Source organism: Artemia franciscana, unplaced genomic scaffold (assembly GCF_032884065.1).
Source record: "Artemia franciscana unplaced genomic scaffold, ASM3288406v1 PGA_scaffold_1180, whole genome shotgun sequence".
NCBI classification, from domain to species: Eukaryota; Metazoa; Arthropoda; class Branchiopoda; order Anostraca; family Artemiidae; genus Artemia; species Artemia franciscana.
Genome location: NW_027062618.1, coordinates 2442628 through 2464720, shown reverse-complemented (window position 1 = coordinate 2464720; position 22093 = coordinate 2442628). Strand labels below are relative to the sequence as shown.

General features: G+C 35.7%; 1 protein-coding gene across 2 annotated transcripts in view; it reads right to left on the bottom strand.

Moving 5' to 3' along the window:
* The window catches only part of LOC136041241 (uncharacterized), a 226863-nt gene that overhangs the window by 142959 nt on the left and 61811 nt on the right, over nt 1–22093 (bottom strand). For both annotated transcript variants that reach the window (XM_065725844.1, XM_065725843.1), the window contains exon 3: nt 5653–5742. In XM_065725844.1, the coding sequence (XP_065581916.1) occupies nt 5653–5742 (90 nt within the window). The remainder of the gene's footprint in view (nt 1–5652; nt 5743–22093) is intronic.

Sequence of the window (22093 nt, the reverse complement as noted above, 5' to 3'; positions counted from 1 at the left end):
CACTGCTGAGCTGTGACAAGAGTGCTTCTATTCATTAGCACACAAAAATACCAGAAACTAGGCCAGGAATCGGTATTTGGTTGTTTGTCAAGCACCGACAAAAAATTTCATGGACGCAATGATATGGCATATCGTATTGCAATCATATTTCGTAACCATAATGTACAAGTTATCAGTCATAATTCATATCTCGAAAATTTTTTAAAGCCATAAGGCCAGCGATAAGGTACCGTGATTCTCTCGTCCGATAACATTCCGGTTGCGGTAAAATTGTTCTTTTTAATTTTTTTTTTTTGGGGGGGGGGGGGTTTAAGCTGATTTCTTTCAACTTAGTAAGTACGTTTCAATATTTAGTATCAAAGGTTTTCTTTAAAAATATTATGAGAAAATGAGGGCCATATGATTGAGCCTTCACTCCCTGGTTAGTAAGATTTAAATTTAGTTGAATTGTTCACATTAATAACGGTGAAATATTTGGTTGTGCTAAAAGCAAAACATAAGTTTCATATTCATGTATCGGCCACAATAAACATAGCGACACCGCTTAGTCGTTTTCCTTTTCAAAATTCGCCACCTCCTGGCATAACTTGAACGTAGGAATCAACGACAGAGAAATGTCATAACTTTCTCAAGATGTTGATCCTCTCCGCCTTATTGGCACACAAATTAGTATCCTTTGAGTAACCACCAAGGCACGGCCTCACTACCTATTTTTTGCAACACCACTGCTAAGGGTCAATGGAGTGAGTTTCTAGGTTAAGTCACTTTATCACTCATCGTCATTGGCTAAGCAAACATTGTTTTTATAGATAAATGTCCTTTTTGTTTTATATTTCTATATTTTTAATATGTAATTAGTACTTAATGTTAACTAATTAACACTTAATACTAACAATATTTGTAGTAAAGTCCGGAGAAGTAGCAGTAGTCTTATTATCAACACTGACGTCACATTCAAATTCGTCTCCCCCAGATCCACCATTCTTATCGCCATCGTCCCCACCTTCATATCTACCACTTTTATCTCCAACGTCAGTGACCACAACCATTATTATATTATAATTCCACCTCACTCACTATCAAATTCGCCAACACTGTCTCCTTACCACCTCCACAGTCTCCGTCATGATGTTCGAAGCCACCTCCACCACCATCAGCATCGGAATCATCCGTCATTTTGGGTTACATGGGCTTTTGAAATACAGAAGGCAAATGGGTAGGTCACGGAACCGACATTAGCCCCTGATTGATGTTGATTGGTTGCTGTGGAAACGGATTGCCTTCTTTCTCTTAACAATGTTTAAATCGTTTTCCAAAGGTGACTGTTATGGGCGACATTGAGTCGTCTTTGCTTAGTTATTATGTTGGTGCTATCCCAGACAGGGTTGCCACCATGGTCGGGTCCTAAACTGCCAAAATTGCCCGAATATGTGGGCTACACAGCAATTTTTGGTGCTAGAGTAAATAAAATGACTGTACTACTGCTAAAATAGCACTTTCGTGCTACAGGTGGAAACCCTGAGCACGTGCTACAATGCTAAACATAATGAAATTTTTAAAAAAAAGGTAAAGGATACGGCACTAGACCCTTAATGTCCGAACCGATGGTGCTGATCTCCGTCTCAAGGCCCTTCAGCCAGAAAGTGGAATGGGGGGATGAGGGCCGGTCATCCTTTGTTTTTGCACACCCTTCCTGTTTACCTTCCCCAGATTTATCCAGGTACCCATTTATAGCTGGGACGACTCTGGCTGAGCTTACAGAGTCACGCCACTGACCTCCGTCCCAAAACAAATAATTGGGTACACTAGAATTCGAGCCATCGCCCTCCCGGACAAAGGATCCTAAATCTAGCACATCAATCCACTTAGCGAGGACGGCTCTAGACAAAATGAAACAGTGCTGAAATAGCGTTTTTATACTACAAGTGACAACCCTGTATACAGATGGTCGATCCCAGCAGGATTCTGATTCCAATATTTAGTAGCATGTCCATCTTTAACTACAATTTACGGGGAAGAATGAGTGCGAGGTCAGGAACTATTTCTAGAATGATATCGATTCAAAAAAAAGTTTCAACATTTTCACTCGGATAGGGGCAGCGGTAGGGCCCCAAGCCTCAAGCTATATGGATTATTAGTCCTGATAGGATTCTGATGTCAAAGACGTGTGAGATTTCTGTCAATCTTGCTGAAAACAAGTCTATATAGACGGAAGGGAGAGGGGCTCAGTCCTTTTGGCCCCACTGAGGCCCATAAAATTTTCTGATTATCAACCCTGATATTCCTCTGGTTTCAGCATGTCTAGACATGTCCAGCTTTCTGCTAAATGTATTAGAGAAGTATGAATTTGAGTGAGCTTGAGTGTCAGGGATCGTCCCCTGAATGATCTTCATAAGAAGCCCATGTACCATATCTATATCAGAATCAGAATAATTCATTACCAAAAACAAAAATCATAGTCACGGCTGAGGCCAGACTAAATGACATTACTTTTTTACAAATAAAACAAAGAAAAAAATGGTCATTGTTGGTTTAGAATACTGACAATAAAAGGCAAAAAAGAATTCATATTGACGGTTTCATAGCTCTCATTCTATTAAGACTTTCACCCTAACATTATTCTAAATTAAGGTGTAACCCGTCCACCTTCTACAAAATCGTTTGATGGTGGGCAAACACAAGTATGAGTATTAGAGATCGTTTCCTTCATGATCCTGGATCAAAGAGCAGCAGCATTGTTTTATAGACGGGGCTGAAGGAGCACCGGCATCACCTGGCTACAGCTATAGTCCGACGCTGAAGCTATAGCTTACACTCAAGGTATAGCCTGCATATTGTTAAAATGTGGATGTGGTTAATTCAGAATATTCTTTATTCTTGCATTGGCATTTCAGTAGACATGCTCTCTTTATGGTGACCAAAATTTTAATTAAACCCCTAGAGTCCCTGCAAGGTCGAAATTTGAACCGGTGATAGGTATGCGTCGATTACCAAAAACAAGAAGAACAATAGGGAATTTTTTTAAGACAGTGGGAAACAAATTAGAATGAATATTCCGGCCCTATGTCCAAGGGCCGTCCTCAGCAATACAAATAAGAAAAAACAACTTACAAGAGGATAAAATCAGTAAAACTAAAATGAACAGTTTTTCAAAACAGTCCCAACACACTTACCTCAGCGAAGTTCAACCAGGACTGATAAATAAATTGTTATGAAACGAGGCAATTCAATGAAATGAAAGAAAATGGTTTAAAAACAGGTTTTTAATGCCAGCCTAGCTTTTTTCGCTGCTGATCTTATAGGTCTATTTGTGACAGGTTCTGTGTTAATACCTATTGGTTTTTTAAAATGTTTGGTAAGGTCATTTTTAATTAAATTTGTATATAAAGCATTCAGTGAATGCTCTTGTAAGTTGTTTTTCTTATTTGTATTGCTCAGGACGGCCCTTGGACATAGGGCCGAAATATTCATTCTAATTTGTTTCCTACTGTCTTAGAAAAAATTCCCTATTGTTCTTCTTGTTTTTGGTGTTTGTGATGGAAAGGGAATGTGGTCTTCGTCGTTATTTATGAGTCGATTTCTAGCTACGGTACCGAGAGCTACTATATTAACTAACCATCTTCATTCTTGAGGAAAACACTCAGTAAAGAGGGTGTGTAAATATCAGTTTCTGTAAAGAAATAAGTACAAGAGCACAACCAAAAATAATACTTGTAAGAAAAGATTCGTAGCAGGAAGATAGTGTAAATATTTGTCTATGAGGCCCACTCAAGGCTCTTGGTGGCCCTACCCTTCTTCTATGAATAGATTAGACCCAGATATACAGCAAAGACAAACCCCAATAGTAATTCCAAAATAACTTTATTAGGCTACTTACTAGCAATATTTTAAGCAGCTGTTTACCTTCAATTCGTTTCACAACTGACTGCTTTCTCTTTATCTTAATGGACTCATTTTCGCTTTTCCCCTGTGTTGCATTACTTTTTTATTACAGTTTCTCCCGCATTTCTTTCCTTTTTGTCAGTACAATATCCCCAATAGAGGAAAGGGTGTCTCAGATCCCCCTCTTCTAAAATATCACGGTTCTTACAATTTTTATGATATATGCATTAATTTTGTTCATAATTTTTTATATGATACAATAGGTATATCCCTACAACTGTTCAACAATTTCATTAATTCTGGTGGACACAAAAGCATTTCCACTATTGCCTAGGATCCTTTTACATAAATCAAAATTGTTTATCATTCAAGGAAGTTGCACCTGTGCCCTTACTTTTTTTTGTCTTTTTTCTTTCTTTTTTTTCAATTGCAAAATCTTTCATTTAGAAAGAGGTCAAACTCGATTCCTAGGTAACATTCATCAACCGTTACTGGATAAAGGACAAAAATTTATTTGTGGGCGTTGCCCAGGTGAAATAAAATAATAGATTCTCTGAAATAACAAACCCGTTCAAAGTTCAAAGAATTTGTTTACTTCAGTTTGAAGAAGGAATTTTCTACTTCAAAGGTCCTTAAATGAAATACAGTTAATCAGTATTTCTTTGTAACTGTGATTGATTGACAAAATGTAAGGTAAAAAACAGAACTTTGCTAGGCAGCATTTACACCAATTTATATTTATTCCAGTATCGAAATAATTTATTAAGTACTTGTTGTGGATAATAAACAGCTTGATTGATAAACAGTTTTATTGTAGATATCTCAATTCTGAAAGTTTTCGTAAACTTCTTATGATAAGAAAAAACGTTGGCATAACTGTTTCCAAACATTTCTGAATTTGCCATAGTTTTGCTTTGGTTGGAGCCAGAGGGCACAAATGCCAAGGGAGAGTGGCCTAGCTAGTTGAACCGCCCTTCTCTCCCTCCTCAAAAAACCTTGCGTTGCATAAACCTCAGGTCTTAGAAATCAGATATATCAACTGCAGGTTTTCATAGATGCAAGTTCTTATGGCCAGACAAAAAGAAATTGAAATTTACACAAAGTAGAGAGATAGCATATGAGCCAAGGGGAAACCCTCTAACAGATTGACTCTAGTTCGGCATTGTGGAGTGACATGAGAGGTGTAGCATAAGTGGGAGATGATAACGTCAGCAATGAAGGGGGGGGGGGGGCAATTAATGCCAGGTTTTTCTTCTCACTCAGTTGGGCTATATGTCTTGGCTTTTTCTACAATTAGCCATGACTTGATGCCCACAACTATTCCATTTTAATTCGAAAATGGGGTTCGGCGGGTTTGGCTCCCCCCCCCCAAAGTGTTTTTCCGACTCCAAAACGTAACAAAAATGAATATAAATAGATTTTCAATGTGATTTTAGAGCTTTTTTGTAAACACCCCATCGAGAAAAACACTTTTGTAACCCCCCCCCCCGCCGAAAAAATTCTCGATATAACCCTGGTCTCAGCACAAAAATTTTGGATCCCTCCGCGCTTTCCTAACTTAATTTCTTGTTCCAGTTTCGTTATTAAAAAAGGGGTAGGGAGTTTTTTTTCTCAGCCGAAATGCCTTTTCTACCAAGACAGAATTCAACATCATAATCTTTGCCATTTGTAGGCTGATGAAATTGCTTCTTTTTTGGCTTCCAAAAAAATTATAGCTTATCTTCCTAATACTAAAAATAGCTTATTTATATACTGATAGATAATACAAACCTCCAACGGTGAAACCTCAAGTTTTCTGTCATTGGTAGGAGGCACAACGGTTCTACCATTTCGGCTTTGAGCACCAGTAATGACAGGACTCTAAAAAAAGAGATGTAAGTACCAAAAGATTGATCAAGCCAAAATGCCTTAGACTCTAGGCAGGCATGACTTGCTAAAAGATCAACAAATATTTGTCCAATAAAAGTGGCACACTTAACCCGCCGTTTACCCGTGCCATTTTAACCAAACGCTTGGAAAACTATAGGTTTTATCACTATCTTAGCTCTATGACTATCTACCTTGGTTATTCTACCCTAGGAATGACGCATGGACGGATAATAGGTAGACATATCTATTAACAAATGAACTAAAATCATTTTTATACAATCCTAATAAGGGGGGAAATAATGCCAGAATTGCCTGTCACTCAATCGGACTATCTGTCTTGGCTTTTTCTACAATAAGCCATGACTTGATGCCCACAACTATTCCATTTTGAATCCATTTTCAAGACAGATATGTTCATTTTATAAAAGTCGGTGATAATCGATTCAACATATATTCTAATATGTTCACTCATTTTTTATTAAGTATGTGATTTAAAACATTCAATATAGCTGCAGAGACATGCAATGACATTTGAAATAGCCTTTCAATTAATTAATTCAGTTTAATGGCGTTTCTATTAAATTTCTAAGTCAGTTTTATAGTTTTTCCAGGTACTCCCAAACTTTTTCATGCAGATTTCCCTAACTTTCTTGTATTTCTGCAAAAGGTACTTGTGCCTTATAACCACCACACTCAAGTTCTGTCGAGAAGAGAAGTTTGGTTAATGCTAATGAAATAAAACAAAATATGATGAAAATATAACACTTTATCAACAAAATTATGAAAACTACATAAAAGAATTATGGGAGGGGCCACCAAGACCGCATTATATTAAATACGTAACTTAAAATAACTTAACCTAACAACATAAGAACTAAATATTTAACCAAAATAAGGCTACAATGTAGTTTCCCACCGAGCCAAAGCTATTATTGTCTGGTATAAAGACCATGAAAACCGGTTATTGTCTCGTGTTAACGATACAAGATCTTGAGTATGGTTTATTCATATCAAACAGTTTGTGGTAACGAACTGTAGTAAGGAGCGACCCTTACTGTAGTTGTAGTTACTTGTAGTTACTGTAGTTTGGTTTATTCATATCAAACAGTTTGTGGTAACGAACTGTAGTAAGGAGCGACCCGGCTCAATAGTAAACGAAACTCTAAAAAACAGAACTTTGATTCTAAAAGATGCACCAAAAGAAGCAATTTCCATGCTGGTCTTAAATATATAAGTTTCATCAAATTTAGTCTTTTTGTTATCAAAAGTTACGCGCCTGAGAAAATGTGCCTTATTTTGGAAAATAGGGGGAAACACCCCCTAAAAGTCATAGAAGCTTAACGAAAATCACACCATCGCATTCAGCGTATCAGAGAACCCTTCAGCAAAAATTTCAAGCTCCTATCTACAAAAATGTGGAATTTCGTATTTGTTGCCAGAAGACAGATCACGGGTGCGTGTTTATTTGTTTGTTTTTTTTTTTGTTTTTTTTTCCAGGGCTCATCGTATCGACCAAGTGGTTCTATAATGTCGCAAGAGGGCTCATTCTAAAGGAAATCAAAAGTTCTAGTGCCATTTTGAAGTGACCAAAAAAATTGGAGGGCACCTAGGCCCCCTCCCACGCTCATTTTTTTCCCAAAGTCAACGGATCAAAATTTTGAGATGGCCATTTTGTTCCACATAGTTGAAAACCATAGTGACTATATCTTTGGGGATGACTTACTCCCCCACATTCCCTGGTGGAGGGGCTGCAAGTTACAAACTTTGACCAGTGTTTACATACAGTAATAGTTATTGGGAAGTGTACAGACGTTTTCAGGATTTTTTTTTTGGTGTGGGGGTTGTGTTGAGGGGAGGGGGATATGTGGGAGTATCTTTCCTTGGAGGAATATATCATGGGTGAAGAGAAATTCAATGAACAGGGCGCGGGATTTTCTAGCATTACTAAAAAAAAGAAACAATGAAAAAATAAACATGAAAAAGTTTTTTCAATTGAAACTAAGGAGTAGCATTAAAACCTAAGACGAACAGAGATTATTACGCATATGAGGGGTTCTAAAAATACTTTAGCATAAAGAGTGAGGTATTTAGGAGGAGATAAATACCTCGCTCTTTATGCTAAAGTATTTCTAGTAATTTCAACTATTTATTCTACGGCCATTCTGATTCAGGGATCATTCTTAAAGAATTGGGACAAAACCTATGATTTAGTGTAAAGAGCGAGGCATTAACGAGGGGACAAACTCCCTCATGTTCATAATAAAAATATAAGAATATAAAAGTGTGTTACGTAAGTTAATTCTTAAGTTACATATATTTTTACTAATAAAAACGTTCGTTAAAAATTAAAAGTTCTAGTTGCCTTTTTAAGTAACCGAAAAATTGGAGTGCAACTAGGCCTCCTTCACCCAACCCTTATTTCTCAAAATCGTCTGATCAAAACTAAGAGAAAGGCATTTAGCCAAAAAAAAAAGAATTACTATGCAAATTTCATTTTAATAATTTATGTACGGAGAGCCAAAATCAAACATCCATTAATTCAAAAACGTTCAGAAATTAAATAAAAAAAACTAGTTTTTTTTAACTGAAAGTAAGGATCGACATTAAAGCTTAAAACGAACAGAAATTACTCCGTATATGAAATGGGTTATCCCCTCCGCCATCCATCGCTCTTTACGCTAAAGTTTGACTCTTTGCCACAATTCTACTTTTTAAAACAATTAAAAGCTTTAGCGTAAAGAACGAGGGATTGCGGAGGGGACAACTCATTTCATATACGGAGTCATTTCTGTTCGTTTTAAGTTTTAATGTCGCTCCTTACTTTCAGTTAAAAAAACTAGTTTTTTTTGTTTTTTTTTCTCTATAGAACTGAGTGTTCTCCATAGCTACCGAACTACCCGTAAAATCATAGCTTACCTAGACATTCTTCTCCTTTCCCCCTTTAGACTTCGTCTTCCACATTCTACTTTAAAGAAAAAAATAATAAAAAAATGATGTTACCCATATAGAATATTACACAGAAAATTATGTGAGAACTATTCTCCCCTTTATAATTGAAATGTTAAATCAGTAAACAACCTTCTCCTTTTTCCTTCTTGGAATTAAATAATAAAAAACAAGTTTTTTTAAATGAAAGTAAGGAGCAACATTAAAACTTAAAACGAACAGAAATTACTCCGTATATGAAAGGGGCTTTTCCTCCTAAACGCCCCACTTTTTACGCTAAAGTTTGACTCTTCCTCATAACTCTACTTTTTAAAACGGTAAGAAACTTTAGCGTAAAGAGCGGGGCGTTGAGGAGGAAAAGACCCTTACATATACAGACTAATTTCTGTTCGTTTTAAGTTTTAATTTTGCTCCTTACTTTCATTTCAAAAAACTTGTTTTTTTTATTTAATTTCTGGACGTTTTTGAATTAATGCAAGTTTTGATCTTGGCTCTCCGCACATAAATAGTTAAAAAAAAATATATAATAGTTTAAATAGTTTTAATAGTATTTAATAGTTTAAATAGTTAAAAAATTGCATATTAATTAATTGCAATTAATCTGAAGATTTTGAGAAAAAAGGAGTGAGGGAGGAGGCCTAGTTCCCCTCCAATTTTTTGAATACTTAAAAAAGGCAATTAGAACCTTTAATTTTTTACAAACGTTTTCATTGGTAAAAATTATACGTAGCTTACGAATTAACTTACGTAACGAACTTCTATATTCGTATGTTTTTATTGCGTATATGAGGGGGTTCAACCCTCGTCGATACCTCGCTCTTTACACTAAAGCTTAAATGTCCCAATTCCTTAAGACTGACCTTCGAATCACAAAGGCCGTAGAAGAAATAGTTGAAATTACTAAAAATACTTTAGCGTAAAGACTGAAGTATAACGAGGAAGTAAACCCCTCATATGCGTAATAATTTTTGTTCGTTTTAAGTTTTAATGCTGCTCCTTACTTTCAGTTGAAGAAACTTTTCATATTTATTTTTTCATTGTTTTTCCAAATAATGCTAGAAAATCCTCCGCCCCCTTAATTGAAATTCTCTTCCCCCATGAGAAGTTCCTCCATGGAAATATCCCCCCACGTAACCCACTCCCCTAAACCAAAAAAATCCCCCTGAAAACGTCTGTACACTTCCCAGTAACCATTACTATATGTAAACCCAGGTCAAAGTTTGTAACTTGCAGCCCCTCCAACGGGGACTGCGGGGGAGTAAGTCGTCCCTAAAGACATAGTTATTAGGTTTTTTGACTACGGTGAATAATGTGGCTATCTCAGAATTTTGATCCGGTGACTTTTTGGAAAAAAGAGCGTGGGAGGGGGTCTGGGTGCCCTCCAATTTTTTGGTCACCTAAAGAGGGCACTAGAACTTTTAATTTCCGTTAGAATGAGCCCTCTCGCGACATTCTAGGACCACTCAGTCGATACGATCACCCCTGGAAAAAAAATTTAAAAAAAAATAAACACGCATCCGTGATCTGCCTTCTGGCAAAAAATGTGAAACTCCAGATTTTTGTAGATAGGAGCTCGAAACTTCTACAGTAGGGTTCTCTGATACGCTGAATCTGATGGTGTGATTTTCGTTAAGATTATATGACTTTTAGAGGGCGTTTCCCCCTATTTTCTAGAATGAGGCAAATTTTCTCAGGCTCCTAACTTTCGATGGGTATAACCAATCTTGATGAAACTTATATATTTAAAATCAGCTTTGTCTTGATCGCTTCCCGCTTTTCTTAACCATATTTATTTTCAATAATGTTTGTAATTTTCAAAAAACAGATAAACGAACGCCCAAGATTATTCACATCCAATTTTGTACAGCGCTCGCAAAAATGATGCTATTATTCCGGATTCATTGAAAAAATATCAAAGAATTTACTTGTCAGAGTTAATCCGGCTGAAAGTTGTATATTGCAAATACAGATGTTCACTGAATGAATGTTAGTTCAGTACTGACTTAATGAATGTTAGTTCAGTACTGAATGGATGTTAGTTCAGTACTGAATGAATGTTAGTCCAGTACTGATAAAGTGTTTAAGTGCTAACTTACCTTAAAGTTTCGATTGTTATATAACTCAAGGCCACGTTTCTATTATTGGCTATATCCTTAGAAAAGATTTTTCCGTATTTGCAAAGCCTCTCCCGATCAAGGTGAGATTTAGTTACGATAAATAAATAAAAACTAGTTTTTTTTAACTGACAGTAAGGAGCGACATTAAAACGAACAGAAATTACTCCATATATGAAATGGGTTGTCCCCTCCGCAATCCCTCGCTCTTTACGCTAAAGTTTTTAACTGTTTTAAAAAGTAGAATTGTGGCAAAGAGTCAAACTTTAGCGTAAAGAGCGAGGGATTGCGGAGGGGACAACCCATTTCATATACGGAGTAATTTCTGTTCGTTTTAAGTTTTAATGTCGCTCCTTACTTTCAGTTAAGAAAAAATAGTTTTTTTTATTTAATTTCTGAGCGTTTTTGAATCAATGCATGTTTGATTTTGGCTCTCAGTACATAAATTATTAAAATGAAATTTGCATATTAATTCTTTTTTTTTGGCTAAATGGCTTTCTCTTACTTTTGATCAGACGATTTTGAGAAATAAGGGGTGGGGAAGGAGGCCTAGTTGCCCTCCAGTTTTCCGGTTACTTAAAAAGGCAACTAGAACTTTTAATTTTTAACGAACGTTTTTATTAGTAAAAAATATACGTAACTTAAGAATTAACTTCCGTAACAAACTTTTATATTCTTATATTTTTAACTATATATATATGAGGGTGTTTGTCCCCTCGTTAATAGCTCGCTCTTCACACTAAATCTTAAGTTTTGTCCCAATTCTTTAAGAATGACCCATGAATCAGAAAGACCGTAGAATAAATAGTTGAAATCACTAAAAATACTTTAGCATAAAGAGCGAAGTATTTATCTTCTCCTAAATACCTCGCTCTTTATGCTAAAGTATTTTAGAACCCCTCATATGCGTAACAACCTCTGTTCGTTTTAAGTTTTAATGCTACTCCTTACTTTCAATTGAAAAAACTTTTTCATGTTTATATTTTCATTGTTTTGTTTTTTTAATAGTAATACTAGAAATTCCTCCGCCCTTTTCATTGAATTGCTCTTCCCCCATAAAATATTTCTCCAAGGAAAGATCCTCCCACATAGCCCCCTCCCCTCAACCCCACACCCAAACCAAAAAAATCCCCCTGAAAACGTCGGTACACTTCCGAATAACCATTACTGTATGTAAACATTGGTCAAAGTTTGTACCTTTCAGCCCCTCCCCAAGGGACTGTGGGGTAGTAAATCATCCCCAAAGACATATTTATTATGGTTTTCGACTATGCGGAACAAAATGGCTATCTCAAAATTTTGATCCGTTGATTTTGGGAAAAACATGAGCGTGGGAGGGGGCCTAGGTGCCCTCTAATTTTTTGGTCACTTCAAAAGGGCACTAGAACTTTTCATTTCCATTAGAATGAGGCCTCTTGCAACACTCTAGGACCACTTGGTCGATACGATGACCCCTGGGAAAAAAAAACAAAAAACAAACAAATAAACACGCACCCGTGATCTGTCTTCTGGCAAAAAATACGAAATTCCACATTTTTGTAGATTGGACCTTGAAATTTTTTCTACAAGGTTCTATGATAAGCTGAATTCGATGATGTGATTTTTTCAGGCTCGAAACTTTTGACGACAAAGACTAAAATTGATGAAACTTATATATTTAAAATCAGCATAAAAATCCTATTCTTTTTATTTATCTTTTACCATCGAAATTCCGTTTTTTAGAGTCTTGTTTACTATTGAGCCGCTCCTTACTACAGTTCGTTACCACGAGCTGTTTGAAAAGGAGAAGGAAAATCCCCTTTCCTTCTTTGTGTAAAGCTGTTTCGACTAAATTTTGTATGAAAATTCTGTATTTTTAAATTCTTTGTATAAAGCTGTATGAAAATTCTGCATTTTTAGCATGCTAGTTTGTATTTTTCGCATGCTTCGCATTCTTTAAACTTCTAGACTGATAATTATATCTATGAAGCATTTTTTTAAAGTTGCTTTTGTTGTTTCTACTTTTATTTTCTTTTTTTTACTTTACGTAAGAGATGTTTGGCTTTATCAGAATAATCTCTGTAAAATAAATAGTTAATATCTATTCTGGTTAAAACAGTTAATATTTAATAAAATTAATGAAATAGTATATAGTTAATATTTATTTATTAACAAGATAATATATAATACAGTGTCAAAACTAGCCCCTACACATATTAATTACATTTTGCCTAATTACTTGAAAGTAGTTTAGACAAACAAATCTCTTGATTTTTCTATAACCAAGAGAGTGAAACCATAGTAAAAGTGTATAATTAATCCCTAATTTGAAGACGTAAAACATTACAAGCGGAAATATGAGCCTCACAATATATGGGAGTATGTCTAATTCATCACTAATCGACTTTTTTTTTCTTTTTTTTTTTTTTAGTTTCACAGACTAACCTCTGACACTATATAGACAAGTATCATGTCAAATTACCTTAATGGACTGGTACAGAATATGCTTCTTTTTAGAAAGCTTCTATTTCTTTGACACAAAATTTGATAAATCAGCGTGTTTAATCATTCGGATTTCTCTTTCACGCTTGATCATTCTAAATCTCTTTATATTAATCTCCACGCAAGAATCATCAAATGAAAAATAATAAAAAAGAAAAATTTTATCGACGGCAAGGGGTTGAACACTAGGTCAGTTCAGGTATACCAGGACCGTCATTTTGGTTTTAGAGGCGACTTTCACAGGAGTGGTGCAAATTATTGCACAAATAAGAGTATTGTTGCAGGGGTTTTCAAAATCATATATACTGATGTGACATGCGGCATGTGGGGCGTAATTCTACCAGGCGTGACATGGAGTTTCAAATGAGTGCTCAGCCCAACTATGTACATTAGATGGTAAAGAGTGAGTGACCCCTCGGTTAAAGAATCTTTTTTTGAAAATTTCCTTTGGTGACACATAACTTTGAATTTTCTATCCTTAGGAATCGGCAAGCCCAAAGACCGGCAGCCCAAAGATGTACATCAGATGGGAAAGAGTGAGTCCCCTCGGTTAAAGCACCATTTTTATAAAAGTTTCCTTTGCTGACACATAAGTTTGAATTTTTTATCCTTAGGGACCGGCAAGGACTAAAGGCAAGGAAGTAAAAGGACGATCCAGATGCACAGGAGGACGTAAAAGGGGAGTAAAAGGACGATCCAGATGCAACAATATTTCATTTTATTATTTGAAGGGGGACTTTAAATTTAAATACAGAGTGATAATGCAGAAAAACCTTTTTAGCCACATAAAAGAAAACTGTATGTTACCGACCATTGACAAAAACCAACCATTTAGAATTTATTTTCTACCAAGATGTGACGCCCTAGTAGCCCCTTTTCAGAGATTAAGTAAAAAAAACAAGTTTTTTTAACGGGAAGTAAGGAGCGGCATTAAAACTTAAAACGAGCAGAAATTACTTCGTATATGAAAAGAGCTGCTTCCTCATCAACGCCCCACTCCTTACGCTAAAGTTTGACTCTCTCTCTTAACTCTACCTTTTAAAACAGTAAAAAACTTTTTTAAGTTTTATTAGTTGCGTTGCTGTTAAGTTGCTATTAGTGTGATATAAATCATGATATTCCTCGGAATATGATATCTCCAAGCCCCCCCCCCCAACACCTAGGGTCCTGCTGATGCAGAAGCGCGGGTTTTTCATATTTTAACATTTTATCATAATTTGACAAACCTTCCCCTGTCTTATTTTTTTTTCGAAAGCGGTTGCACCGAATAGAGGGGACAGGGGAGGTATGGCATTTGCTCCCTAACGTCTTTCGCCCCCCCCCCAAAGTTTTGAAAAAAATTCCCCCTCCTACATTATTGTTAATTGACTCCACATATATAAGGTCCATCCCCCTCCCAGAAGTTGTTTCCTCAGAAGTCAGACTTGGACGACGAGAGTCCTTATCAGCAATGCTTACAGCAAGCAACAACATCAATTTTAGAAGAGGGCAGGAAAACTGAAAAATTGTTGATACTAAGAGACCATTTTAACGACTATACTAACATTACTAACGACCATATATTCACAAAAGGTTTTCAGGCATCCATCACACAAAAAAATATCATTCATATTAAAAAAAAAACAATTTCAACAAAGTTCTATTTCTGCGATTGGAAAAAGGAGTTGTTTCAAGAAAAAAAAAACAATAAAACAACAGAAGTTTACAAGGGTCTTGAGAACAAAACAAAAAGCGAGAAGAGTGATTAGATTAACTAATCCTCCCTCCTGACTTAAAGAGAAGGGGATAGGAACGTCGGTTTGAATCTAACTTCCAATAAAAATGTCAGACAGGCTAATTTTTTTTAAATTAATACGACCGATTTTTCATCTTTTATCACTGCGCACATTGGAAAAAAAACACACAAGAGTCAATCAAGTGAGGAAAGAATAGGAATAGAAAGTATATAACCGACTCCAAACGGTTGAATTCCAGATCTGCTTAAGGAAACTAACGTCCAAAATCAAACCCATGAAGGAAAATCTTAGTTTTGAAGCATTACAGTATAGCACTTGCTGGCTAATTGTTAAATCATCCTAAAATTCTTATTGTGTTTTAGAACAATTATTATTAATTAGAATTAATCAGAATATTTAGACAAAATAATTAATAAAATAGATGAAATAATTAGAATTAATTAATCTAATTATTAATTAGAATTCTTAATTACTAATTAGAATAAATTGAAAAAGAGATACCTAATGGTTCGTCCTGCACAAAACGATCCAGACAGGCTTTTAACCTAATAGAGCGGATTTAAATTTAATTTACTGAAAATTTACCCCAAATATTTTGATTTTGGGTATATCAATCAGTCCATTCAAATTACACCAGCAGTACGCTCGAAGGCAGGCCCAGACCAACCACACCGAAAGCTGGTTAGTGTCAACATTCACCGGTGAATGTCCAAAATTCCCTTTCCTCTGCTTAGATTCAATTAGCTTTGCGAGTCAGCTTTTCCAGTTTTATGCAAGCTATGCTGGGAAAAGTTAAAGTTAGCTTAGATTATTTTAAATTAAATTAGGGTATAAATAACAGAAATGCGTTAAAAACCTAACCTAACTTGTCACCATTAAACCTTGCAAAAAACAGAAAAAGTTGACTGGTAACGCTGACAAAAATTCAAGAAGAAAAAAAAGTATTTATGACATTCACCAGTGAATGTCGACATTCACCGATTTCAGACATTCACAGTAACATATACACAGATACATTAATGTTATCATACTAAAAAAAAAACAACAACAAAAAGAAAAAAAGAAAAATTCTTATTTTTTGTTAGAGATATATGCAAAGATAAATTAATGATATCACAAAAAAGGAGAAAAGTCCTTTTTTCAGTTAAAAAATTACAATAGCTTAATTTTAATATTTATTTGCATTTTATTTATATTGTTATAATTATATGCAAAAACTGCAATAATGCTTTTCTTTCTGTTTCATTCAACTGAGCACCGCTATGAGGCTTGCGGCAATTTTTATTCTTTTCATTTCTACTATACGCCACAAAGCTCCTTGTGCCACAATGATTTTTAATTCCATTTTAGCCATGTTAAATAACCAAAGCTCACGCGCCCTCCAATTCCATGTTCTTTACCGGTATTCTACCCCAGGAAAGAATAAATATGTCACTTTGTGTACAAAACAAGTACTTTTATGTCTGCTGAACAGAGACAGAGGTATATTACCAAAGGGTCTGAGGTAGACTCGGAGGAGTAAAACCACCTACACTTGCGTTGTATCATGTGTGATCAGGGTCACCACCTGTATCCCAAAAGCACTATTTTAGCACTATTTCATTATGTGTAGCACTGTAGCACGTTCTCAGCTATGCTAAAATAGCACGGAAGTGTTATTTTAGCACTGTTACAGTGAATGTTTTGACTATATCCCCTGTGTAGCACCTAAATTAGCACCGAAATCCCCTGTGTAGCACCTAAATTTTGGCAATTGTAGCACTTAAGAACTGACCATGGTGGAAACCCTGTGTTTGATCCCATGAACAATAGCTTTCATCAAGCCACTGATATTATGCTAAATTTAGCAATAAGAAAGTAAAGTAAATCAGCCCGATTTTTCCCATCGGCTTACTTATTGGATTTATCTAGTCATTTATGGTTATTTGGTAAGTTTAGATTGACAGGGGATGGTCAAAAAGGGCTGAAGTTAACATTTGAATGACAGCCATTGCATAAACTCTCATTAAGAACAACCCAAGGAAAAAGAGTGGCTCTTTTAAAACAGACAAAGGCCTATTCCCATACCTGCCGCCATGAAGTGACCAAGTTTTACATTTTGTTTTGCCTCTAAAAAGGAATTAAATAAATAAAAAAAAGTTGTTTAAATGAAAGTAAGGAGCGACATAAAAACTTAAAACGAACAGAAATTACTCCTTATAGGAAAGGGGCTTTTCCTCCTCAACACCTCGCTCTTTACGCTAAACTTTGACTCTTTCTCTTAACTCTACTTCTTAAAACAGTAAAAAACTTTAGCGTAAAGAGCGGGGCGTTGAGGAGGAAAAGCCCCTTTCATATACGGAATAATTTCTGTTCGTATAAAATAGCTATCTCAGAATTTTGATCCGGTGACTTTGGGGAAAAAATGAGCGTGGAAGGGGGCCTAGGTGCCCTCCAATTTTTTGGTCACTTAAAAAGGGCGCTAAAACTTTTAATTTCCGTTAGAATGAGCCCTCTCGCGACATTCTAGGACCACTGGGTCGATACGATCACCCCTGGAAAAAAAAACAAAAAAACAAATAAACACGCCTCCGTGATTTGTCTTCTGGCAAAAAATGCGAAATTCCACGTTTCCGTATATAGGAGCTTGAAACTTCTACAATGAGGTTCTCTAATACGCTGAATCTGATGGTGTGATTTTCGTTAGGATTGTATGACTTTTAGTGGGTGTTTTCCCCTATTTTCTAAAATGAGGCAAATTTTCTCAGGCTCGTAACTTTTGACAGGTAAGATTAATCTTGATGAAAGTTATATATTTAAAACCAGCATTTGATGTAACTATTGGTATCAAAATTCTATTTTTTAGAGTTTCGGTTACTATTTAGCCGGGTCGCTCCTTACTACAGTTCGTTACCATGAACTGTTTGATAGTGACAAAGGTCTTAAAATTTGAATATCATTTGTGACCGTCTCTTCAAAGAGTTATACAATGAGCTTCTCCAATTATTGCATATTTAGTTATTATTAAGAAAAAACAGATATTTTTGTCATATACATCGAAACCAACATTGGAAGGGGCTAGCGCCCCTTGAAAATTCAGACAATCTTAAAATAATGCTTGGATAAAGCGTGATTTGAAGCCCCCCCCCCCTCCTTCCACATCAACTGCTTATGTACCTGAGACAGTGGTTACTAGGCTATGGAGACACTATGCATATGCGGAAGGGTGCAACAAATTTGGTATATTAGTTTCCTCCTTGTCTTGTATCTTGGTAAAAGGGATGTCGGAGTTTTCAGTAAATAACTAAAGAGTTGAATGATTGTAATTTTTGGGCAAACGTTTTTGGTAAATGTAATTTTTCGCAAATTTTTGGGGACGTAGCACCAAGTTCAATACCAAATAAAGATAGATATTTGTATCTTTCCAAATACCAAAATAAAGGAAGATTTGTCAACACTCGAAGACAGCGCCATTGACTTAATGACTATAACATAGACCATGCTAGGCCATGTTCTTTCAAGTCTGAACTGAATGTTCAAAACACAAGTTGTAATATCAATAATGGTAGCAAAAATTTCTCTTTTTGGATTCTTCTCGGACTGAAAAAAAAAATGTTTAGACTATTCTATTGTCAGATTGTTTTCTTTTCTTTCTTTTTTGCAGTTTTTTATCTTAAATTTTTTCTTGTCAATCACTTTCTAACAACATCAATACTCTAAATAGTATGCCAACAAAAAGAACCTTAGTCTTCCTTTTTTTTTTTTTTTTTTTTTTTTTTTTTTGCTGTAACGAACTTAAAATCTAAATGCGAGGTACATACCGGAATTCTACGTTTTGGTGTCCGTTTCCGATCCCATGGATAGGTATAAAACCATTTTCTGTCTGCTTTCATAATTCAAATTATGACAAGGGAGACTCCAAGGATGGGACCTTCACCATTAGCATGGGAGAGATCCGTCAAAAATTCCCACTCCTTCTTTTGACCACACCCGGTAGCGTCGCAGTGCACCAATTTTTTATGAAGCAAATTAGGTTATATTTCCATAGATATGGATATGTTAATGGGGCGTAGTAACAGATCTAATTGCCTGTTTAAAACAAACATCCACATTTGACACCTCACATGTGGGAAATTTCAACTTAATAACTGCCAAATTATACAAAAGCATCAAAATCCGAGATGGTACAAATCTGTAGCGAGACCGGTGATTGAGGAAGAATATTAAGATGTCATGGGCGTGGCAAGGTCGATCAAATTGTCTATTGTCAAGTAGAACTAGGGACTATTCTCGCTGCTCAAGTTAATGCAGCGCGTTGCTACTTGAATAGTTCAAATTCGCACATAAAAAATACTGGGAATTGACTAGTAATGTATATATAATACTGATTTTCTCCAGCTGGACATAATTATTGCTGAAGTCACTAGTGTCAACAATACTGGTCAAAACTCAAGTCAGTAAAAGTAGAAGCAACTTAAATGTCATTATTATTGCTACAAAATGTCAATGAAAATGTCTAGTGTCAATTCTAGGTTCTTGAGCACTTCTTTGTTACTTAAGTAGATATGTAAAGCAGACAACTAAAGGAGAATCCATGAAAATAATAGGCACAGAAAAAAGTACACCTGGAACTAACTAGTGATCCATAAGGAATATCAATTCAGGAACTCAGTTCCGGGGATAGACATGCGCCATGATAGCAGCTACTGGTTTCCGACTTTCGACAAAGTCTTACAAGGGAAAAAAACAAAAGGTTTTTCAAGTGCCAAAAGCAACTTTTGAATGTTTACAGAGAAACAAAACGATTTGCGGAAATTGAAAGGGATTTGGCAGGTTTTCTCCTTGGATATTGTAGCTTATCATATGGAAACTTTGGATTAAGAAATAATTAAAAATGTACTTACTTTTTTTTGGGGGGGTGAAAGGGTCTAAGATCAGAAGCACTAACGATTTTTTTTGGAAAAGTTCATCTTCCCATCAAACAGTTCGTGGTAACGAACTGTAGTAAGGAGCGACCCGGCTCAATAGTAACCAAAACTCTAAAAAATGGAATTTTGATACCAATAGCTACATCAAAAGAATCGCATTTTAATGCTGGTTTTAAATATATAAGTTTCATCAAGTTTAGTCTTACCCATCAAAAGTTACGAGCCTGAGAAAATTTGCGTTATTTTAGAAAATAGGGGGAAACGCCCCCTAAAAGTCAAAGAATCTTAACGAAAATCACACCATCAGATTCAGCGTATCAGAGAACCCTACTGTAGAAGTTTCGAGCTCCTATCTACAAAAATGTGGAATTTTGCATTTTTTGCCAGAAGGCACATCACGGATGCGTGTTTATTTGTTTTTTTGTTTTTTTGTTTTTTTGTTGTTTTTTTTTCCCAGGGGTGATCGTATCGACCCAGTTGTCCTATAATTTTGCAAGAGGGCTCATTCTAACGGAAATGAAAAGTTCTAGTGCCCTTTTTAAGTGACCAAAAAAATTGGAGGGCACCTAGGCCCCCTCCCACGCTAATTATTTTCCCAAAGTCAACGGATCAAAATTCTGAGATAGCCATTTTATTCAGCGTAGTCGAAAAACCTTATAACTATGTCTTTGGGGACGACTTACTCCCCCACAGTCCCCGTGGGAGGGGCAACAAGTTACAAACTTTGACCTGTGCTTACATATAGTAATGGTTATTGGGAAGTATACAGGCGTTTTCAGGAGGATTTTTTTGGTTTGGGGGAGGGGTTGAGAAGAGGGGGATATGCTGGGGGAACTTTCCTTCGAGAATTTGTAATGGGAGAAGAAAATTTCCATGAAGGGAGAGCAGGATTTACTAGCATTATTAAAAAAAAAAAAACAATTAAAAAATAAAAGTGAAAAAGCTTTTTCAGCTGGAAGTAAGGAACAGCAATAAAACTTAAAACAAACAGAAATTATTACCCATATGAGGGGCTCACCTCCTTCTAATACCTGACTCTTTACGCTAAAGTATTTTCGGTAATTTCAACTACTTATTCTACGGCTTTTGTGATTCAGGGGGTCATTCTTTATGAATTGGGATAAAATTTAAGCTTTAGTGTAAAGAGCGAGGTACTGACGATGGGGCGAATCCCCTCATATATGTAATAAAAACATGAGAATACAAAAGTTCTTTACGTAAGCTAATCTATAAGTTACGTAAATCTTTTACCAAAAAAAAGATTCGTAAAAAATTAAAAGTTCTTGTTGCCTTTTTAATTAACCAAAAAATCGGGGGGCAACTAGGCTTCGTCCCCCGCTATTTTTATCTCAAAATCATTCGATCAAAATTATGGGAAAGCCATTGAGCCAAAAAAAAATAATATGCAAATTTCGTTTTGATTATTCCTCTGCGGAGAGCCAAAATCAAAACATGCTTTGATTCAAAAACGTTCAGAAATTAAATAAAAAAAACAAGTTTTTTCAACTGAAAGTAAGGAGTGACATCAAAACTTAAAACGCACAGAAATTACTTCGTATATGAAAGAGGCTGCTTCCTCATCAACGCCCCGCTCTTTACGCTAAAGTTTTTTACTGTTTTAGAAAGAAGAATTGAGAGAAAGAGTCAAACTTTAGCGTAAAGAGCGGGGCGTTGATGAGGAAGCAGCCTCTTTCATATACGAAGTAATTTCTGTGCGTTTTAAGTTTTGATGTCACTCCTTACTTTCAGTTGAAAAAACTTGTTTTTTTTATTTAATCGTGAACAGAGGCCGAATATTTACAGATTTGGATTACTTTTGGGGTGATTCATAATACCAATTTTCTTAATTAGAAAATTGAAATCAGTAAAGACTAGATGCAGTCGGCCCTACTTTTTTTATTCAAATGCCAAAAGCAAATTTCAAATGTTCATATTGAGGTGACTTGCGGAAACGTAAACGGATTTGGAGGGTTTTCTTTTTTAATGAGAAGCTTAGTAGACGAACACATTGGATCAAGAAATTATCCTGTTCACCTTCTGTGGAGGTGGGTTTCGGGGTATGATTTAAGAACAGAACCACTATCAGGCTTCTAGAAAACTCCATTGGCTCATTTTATCCCAAACTTCAGCAGTGGTAGAATATTCAAGCATTAACATC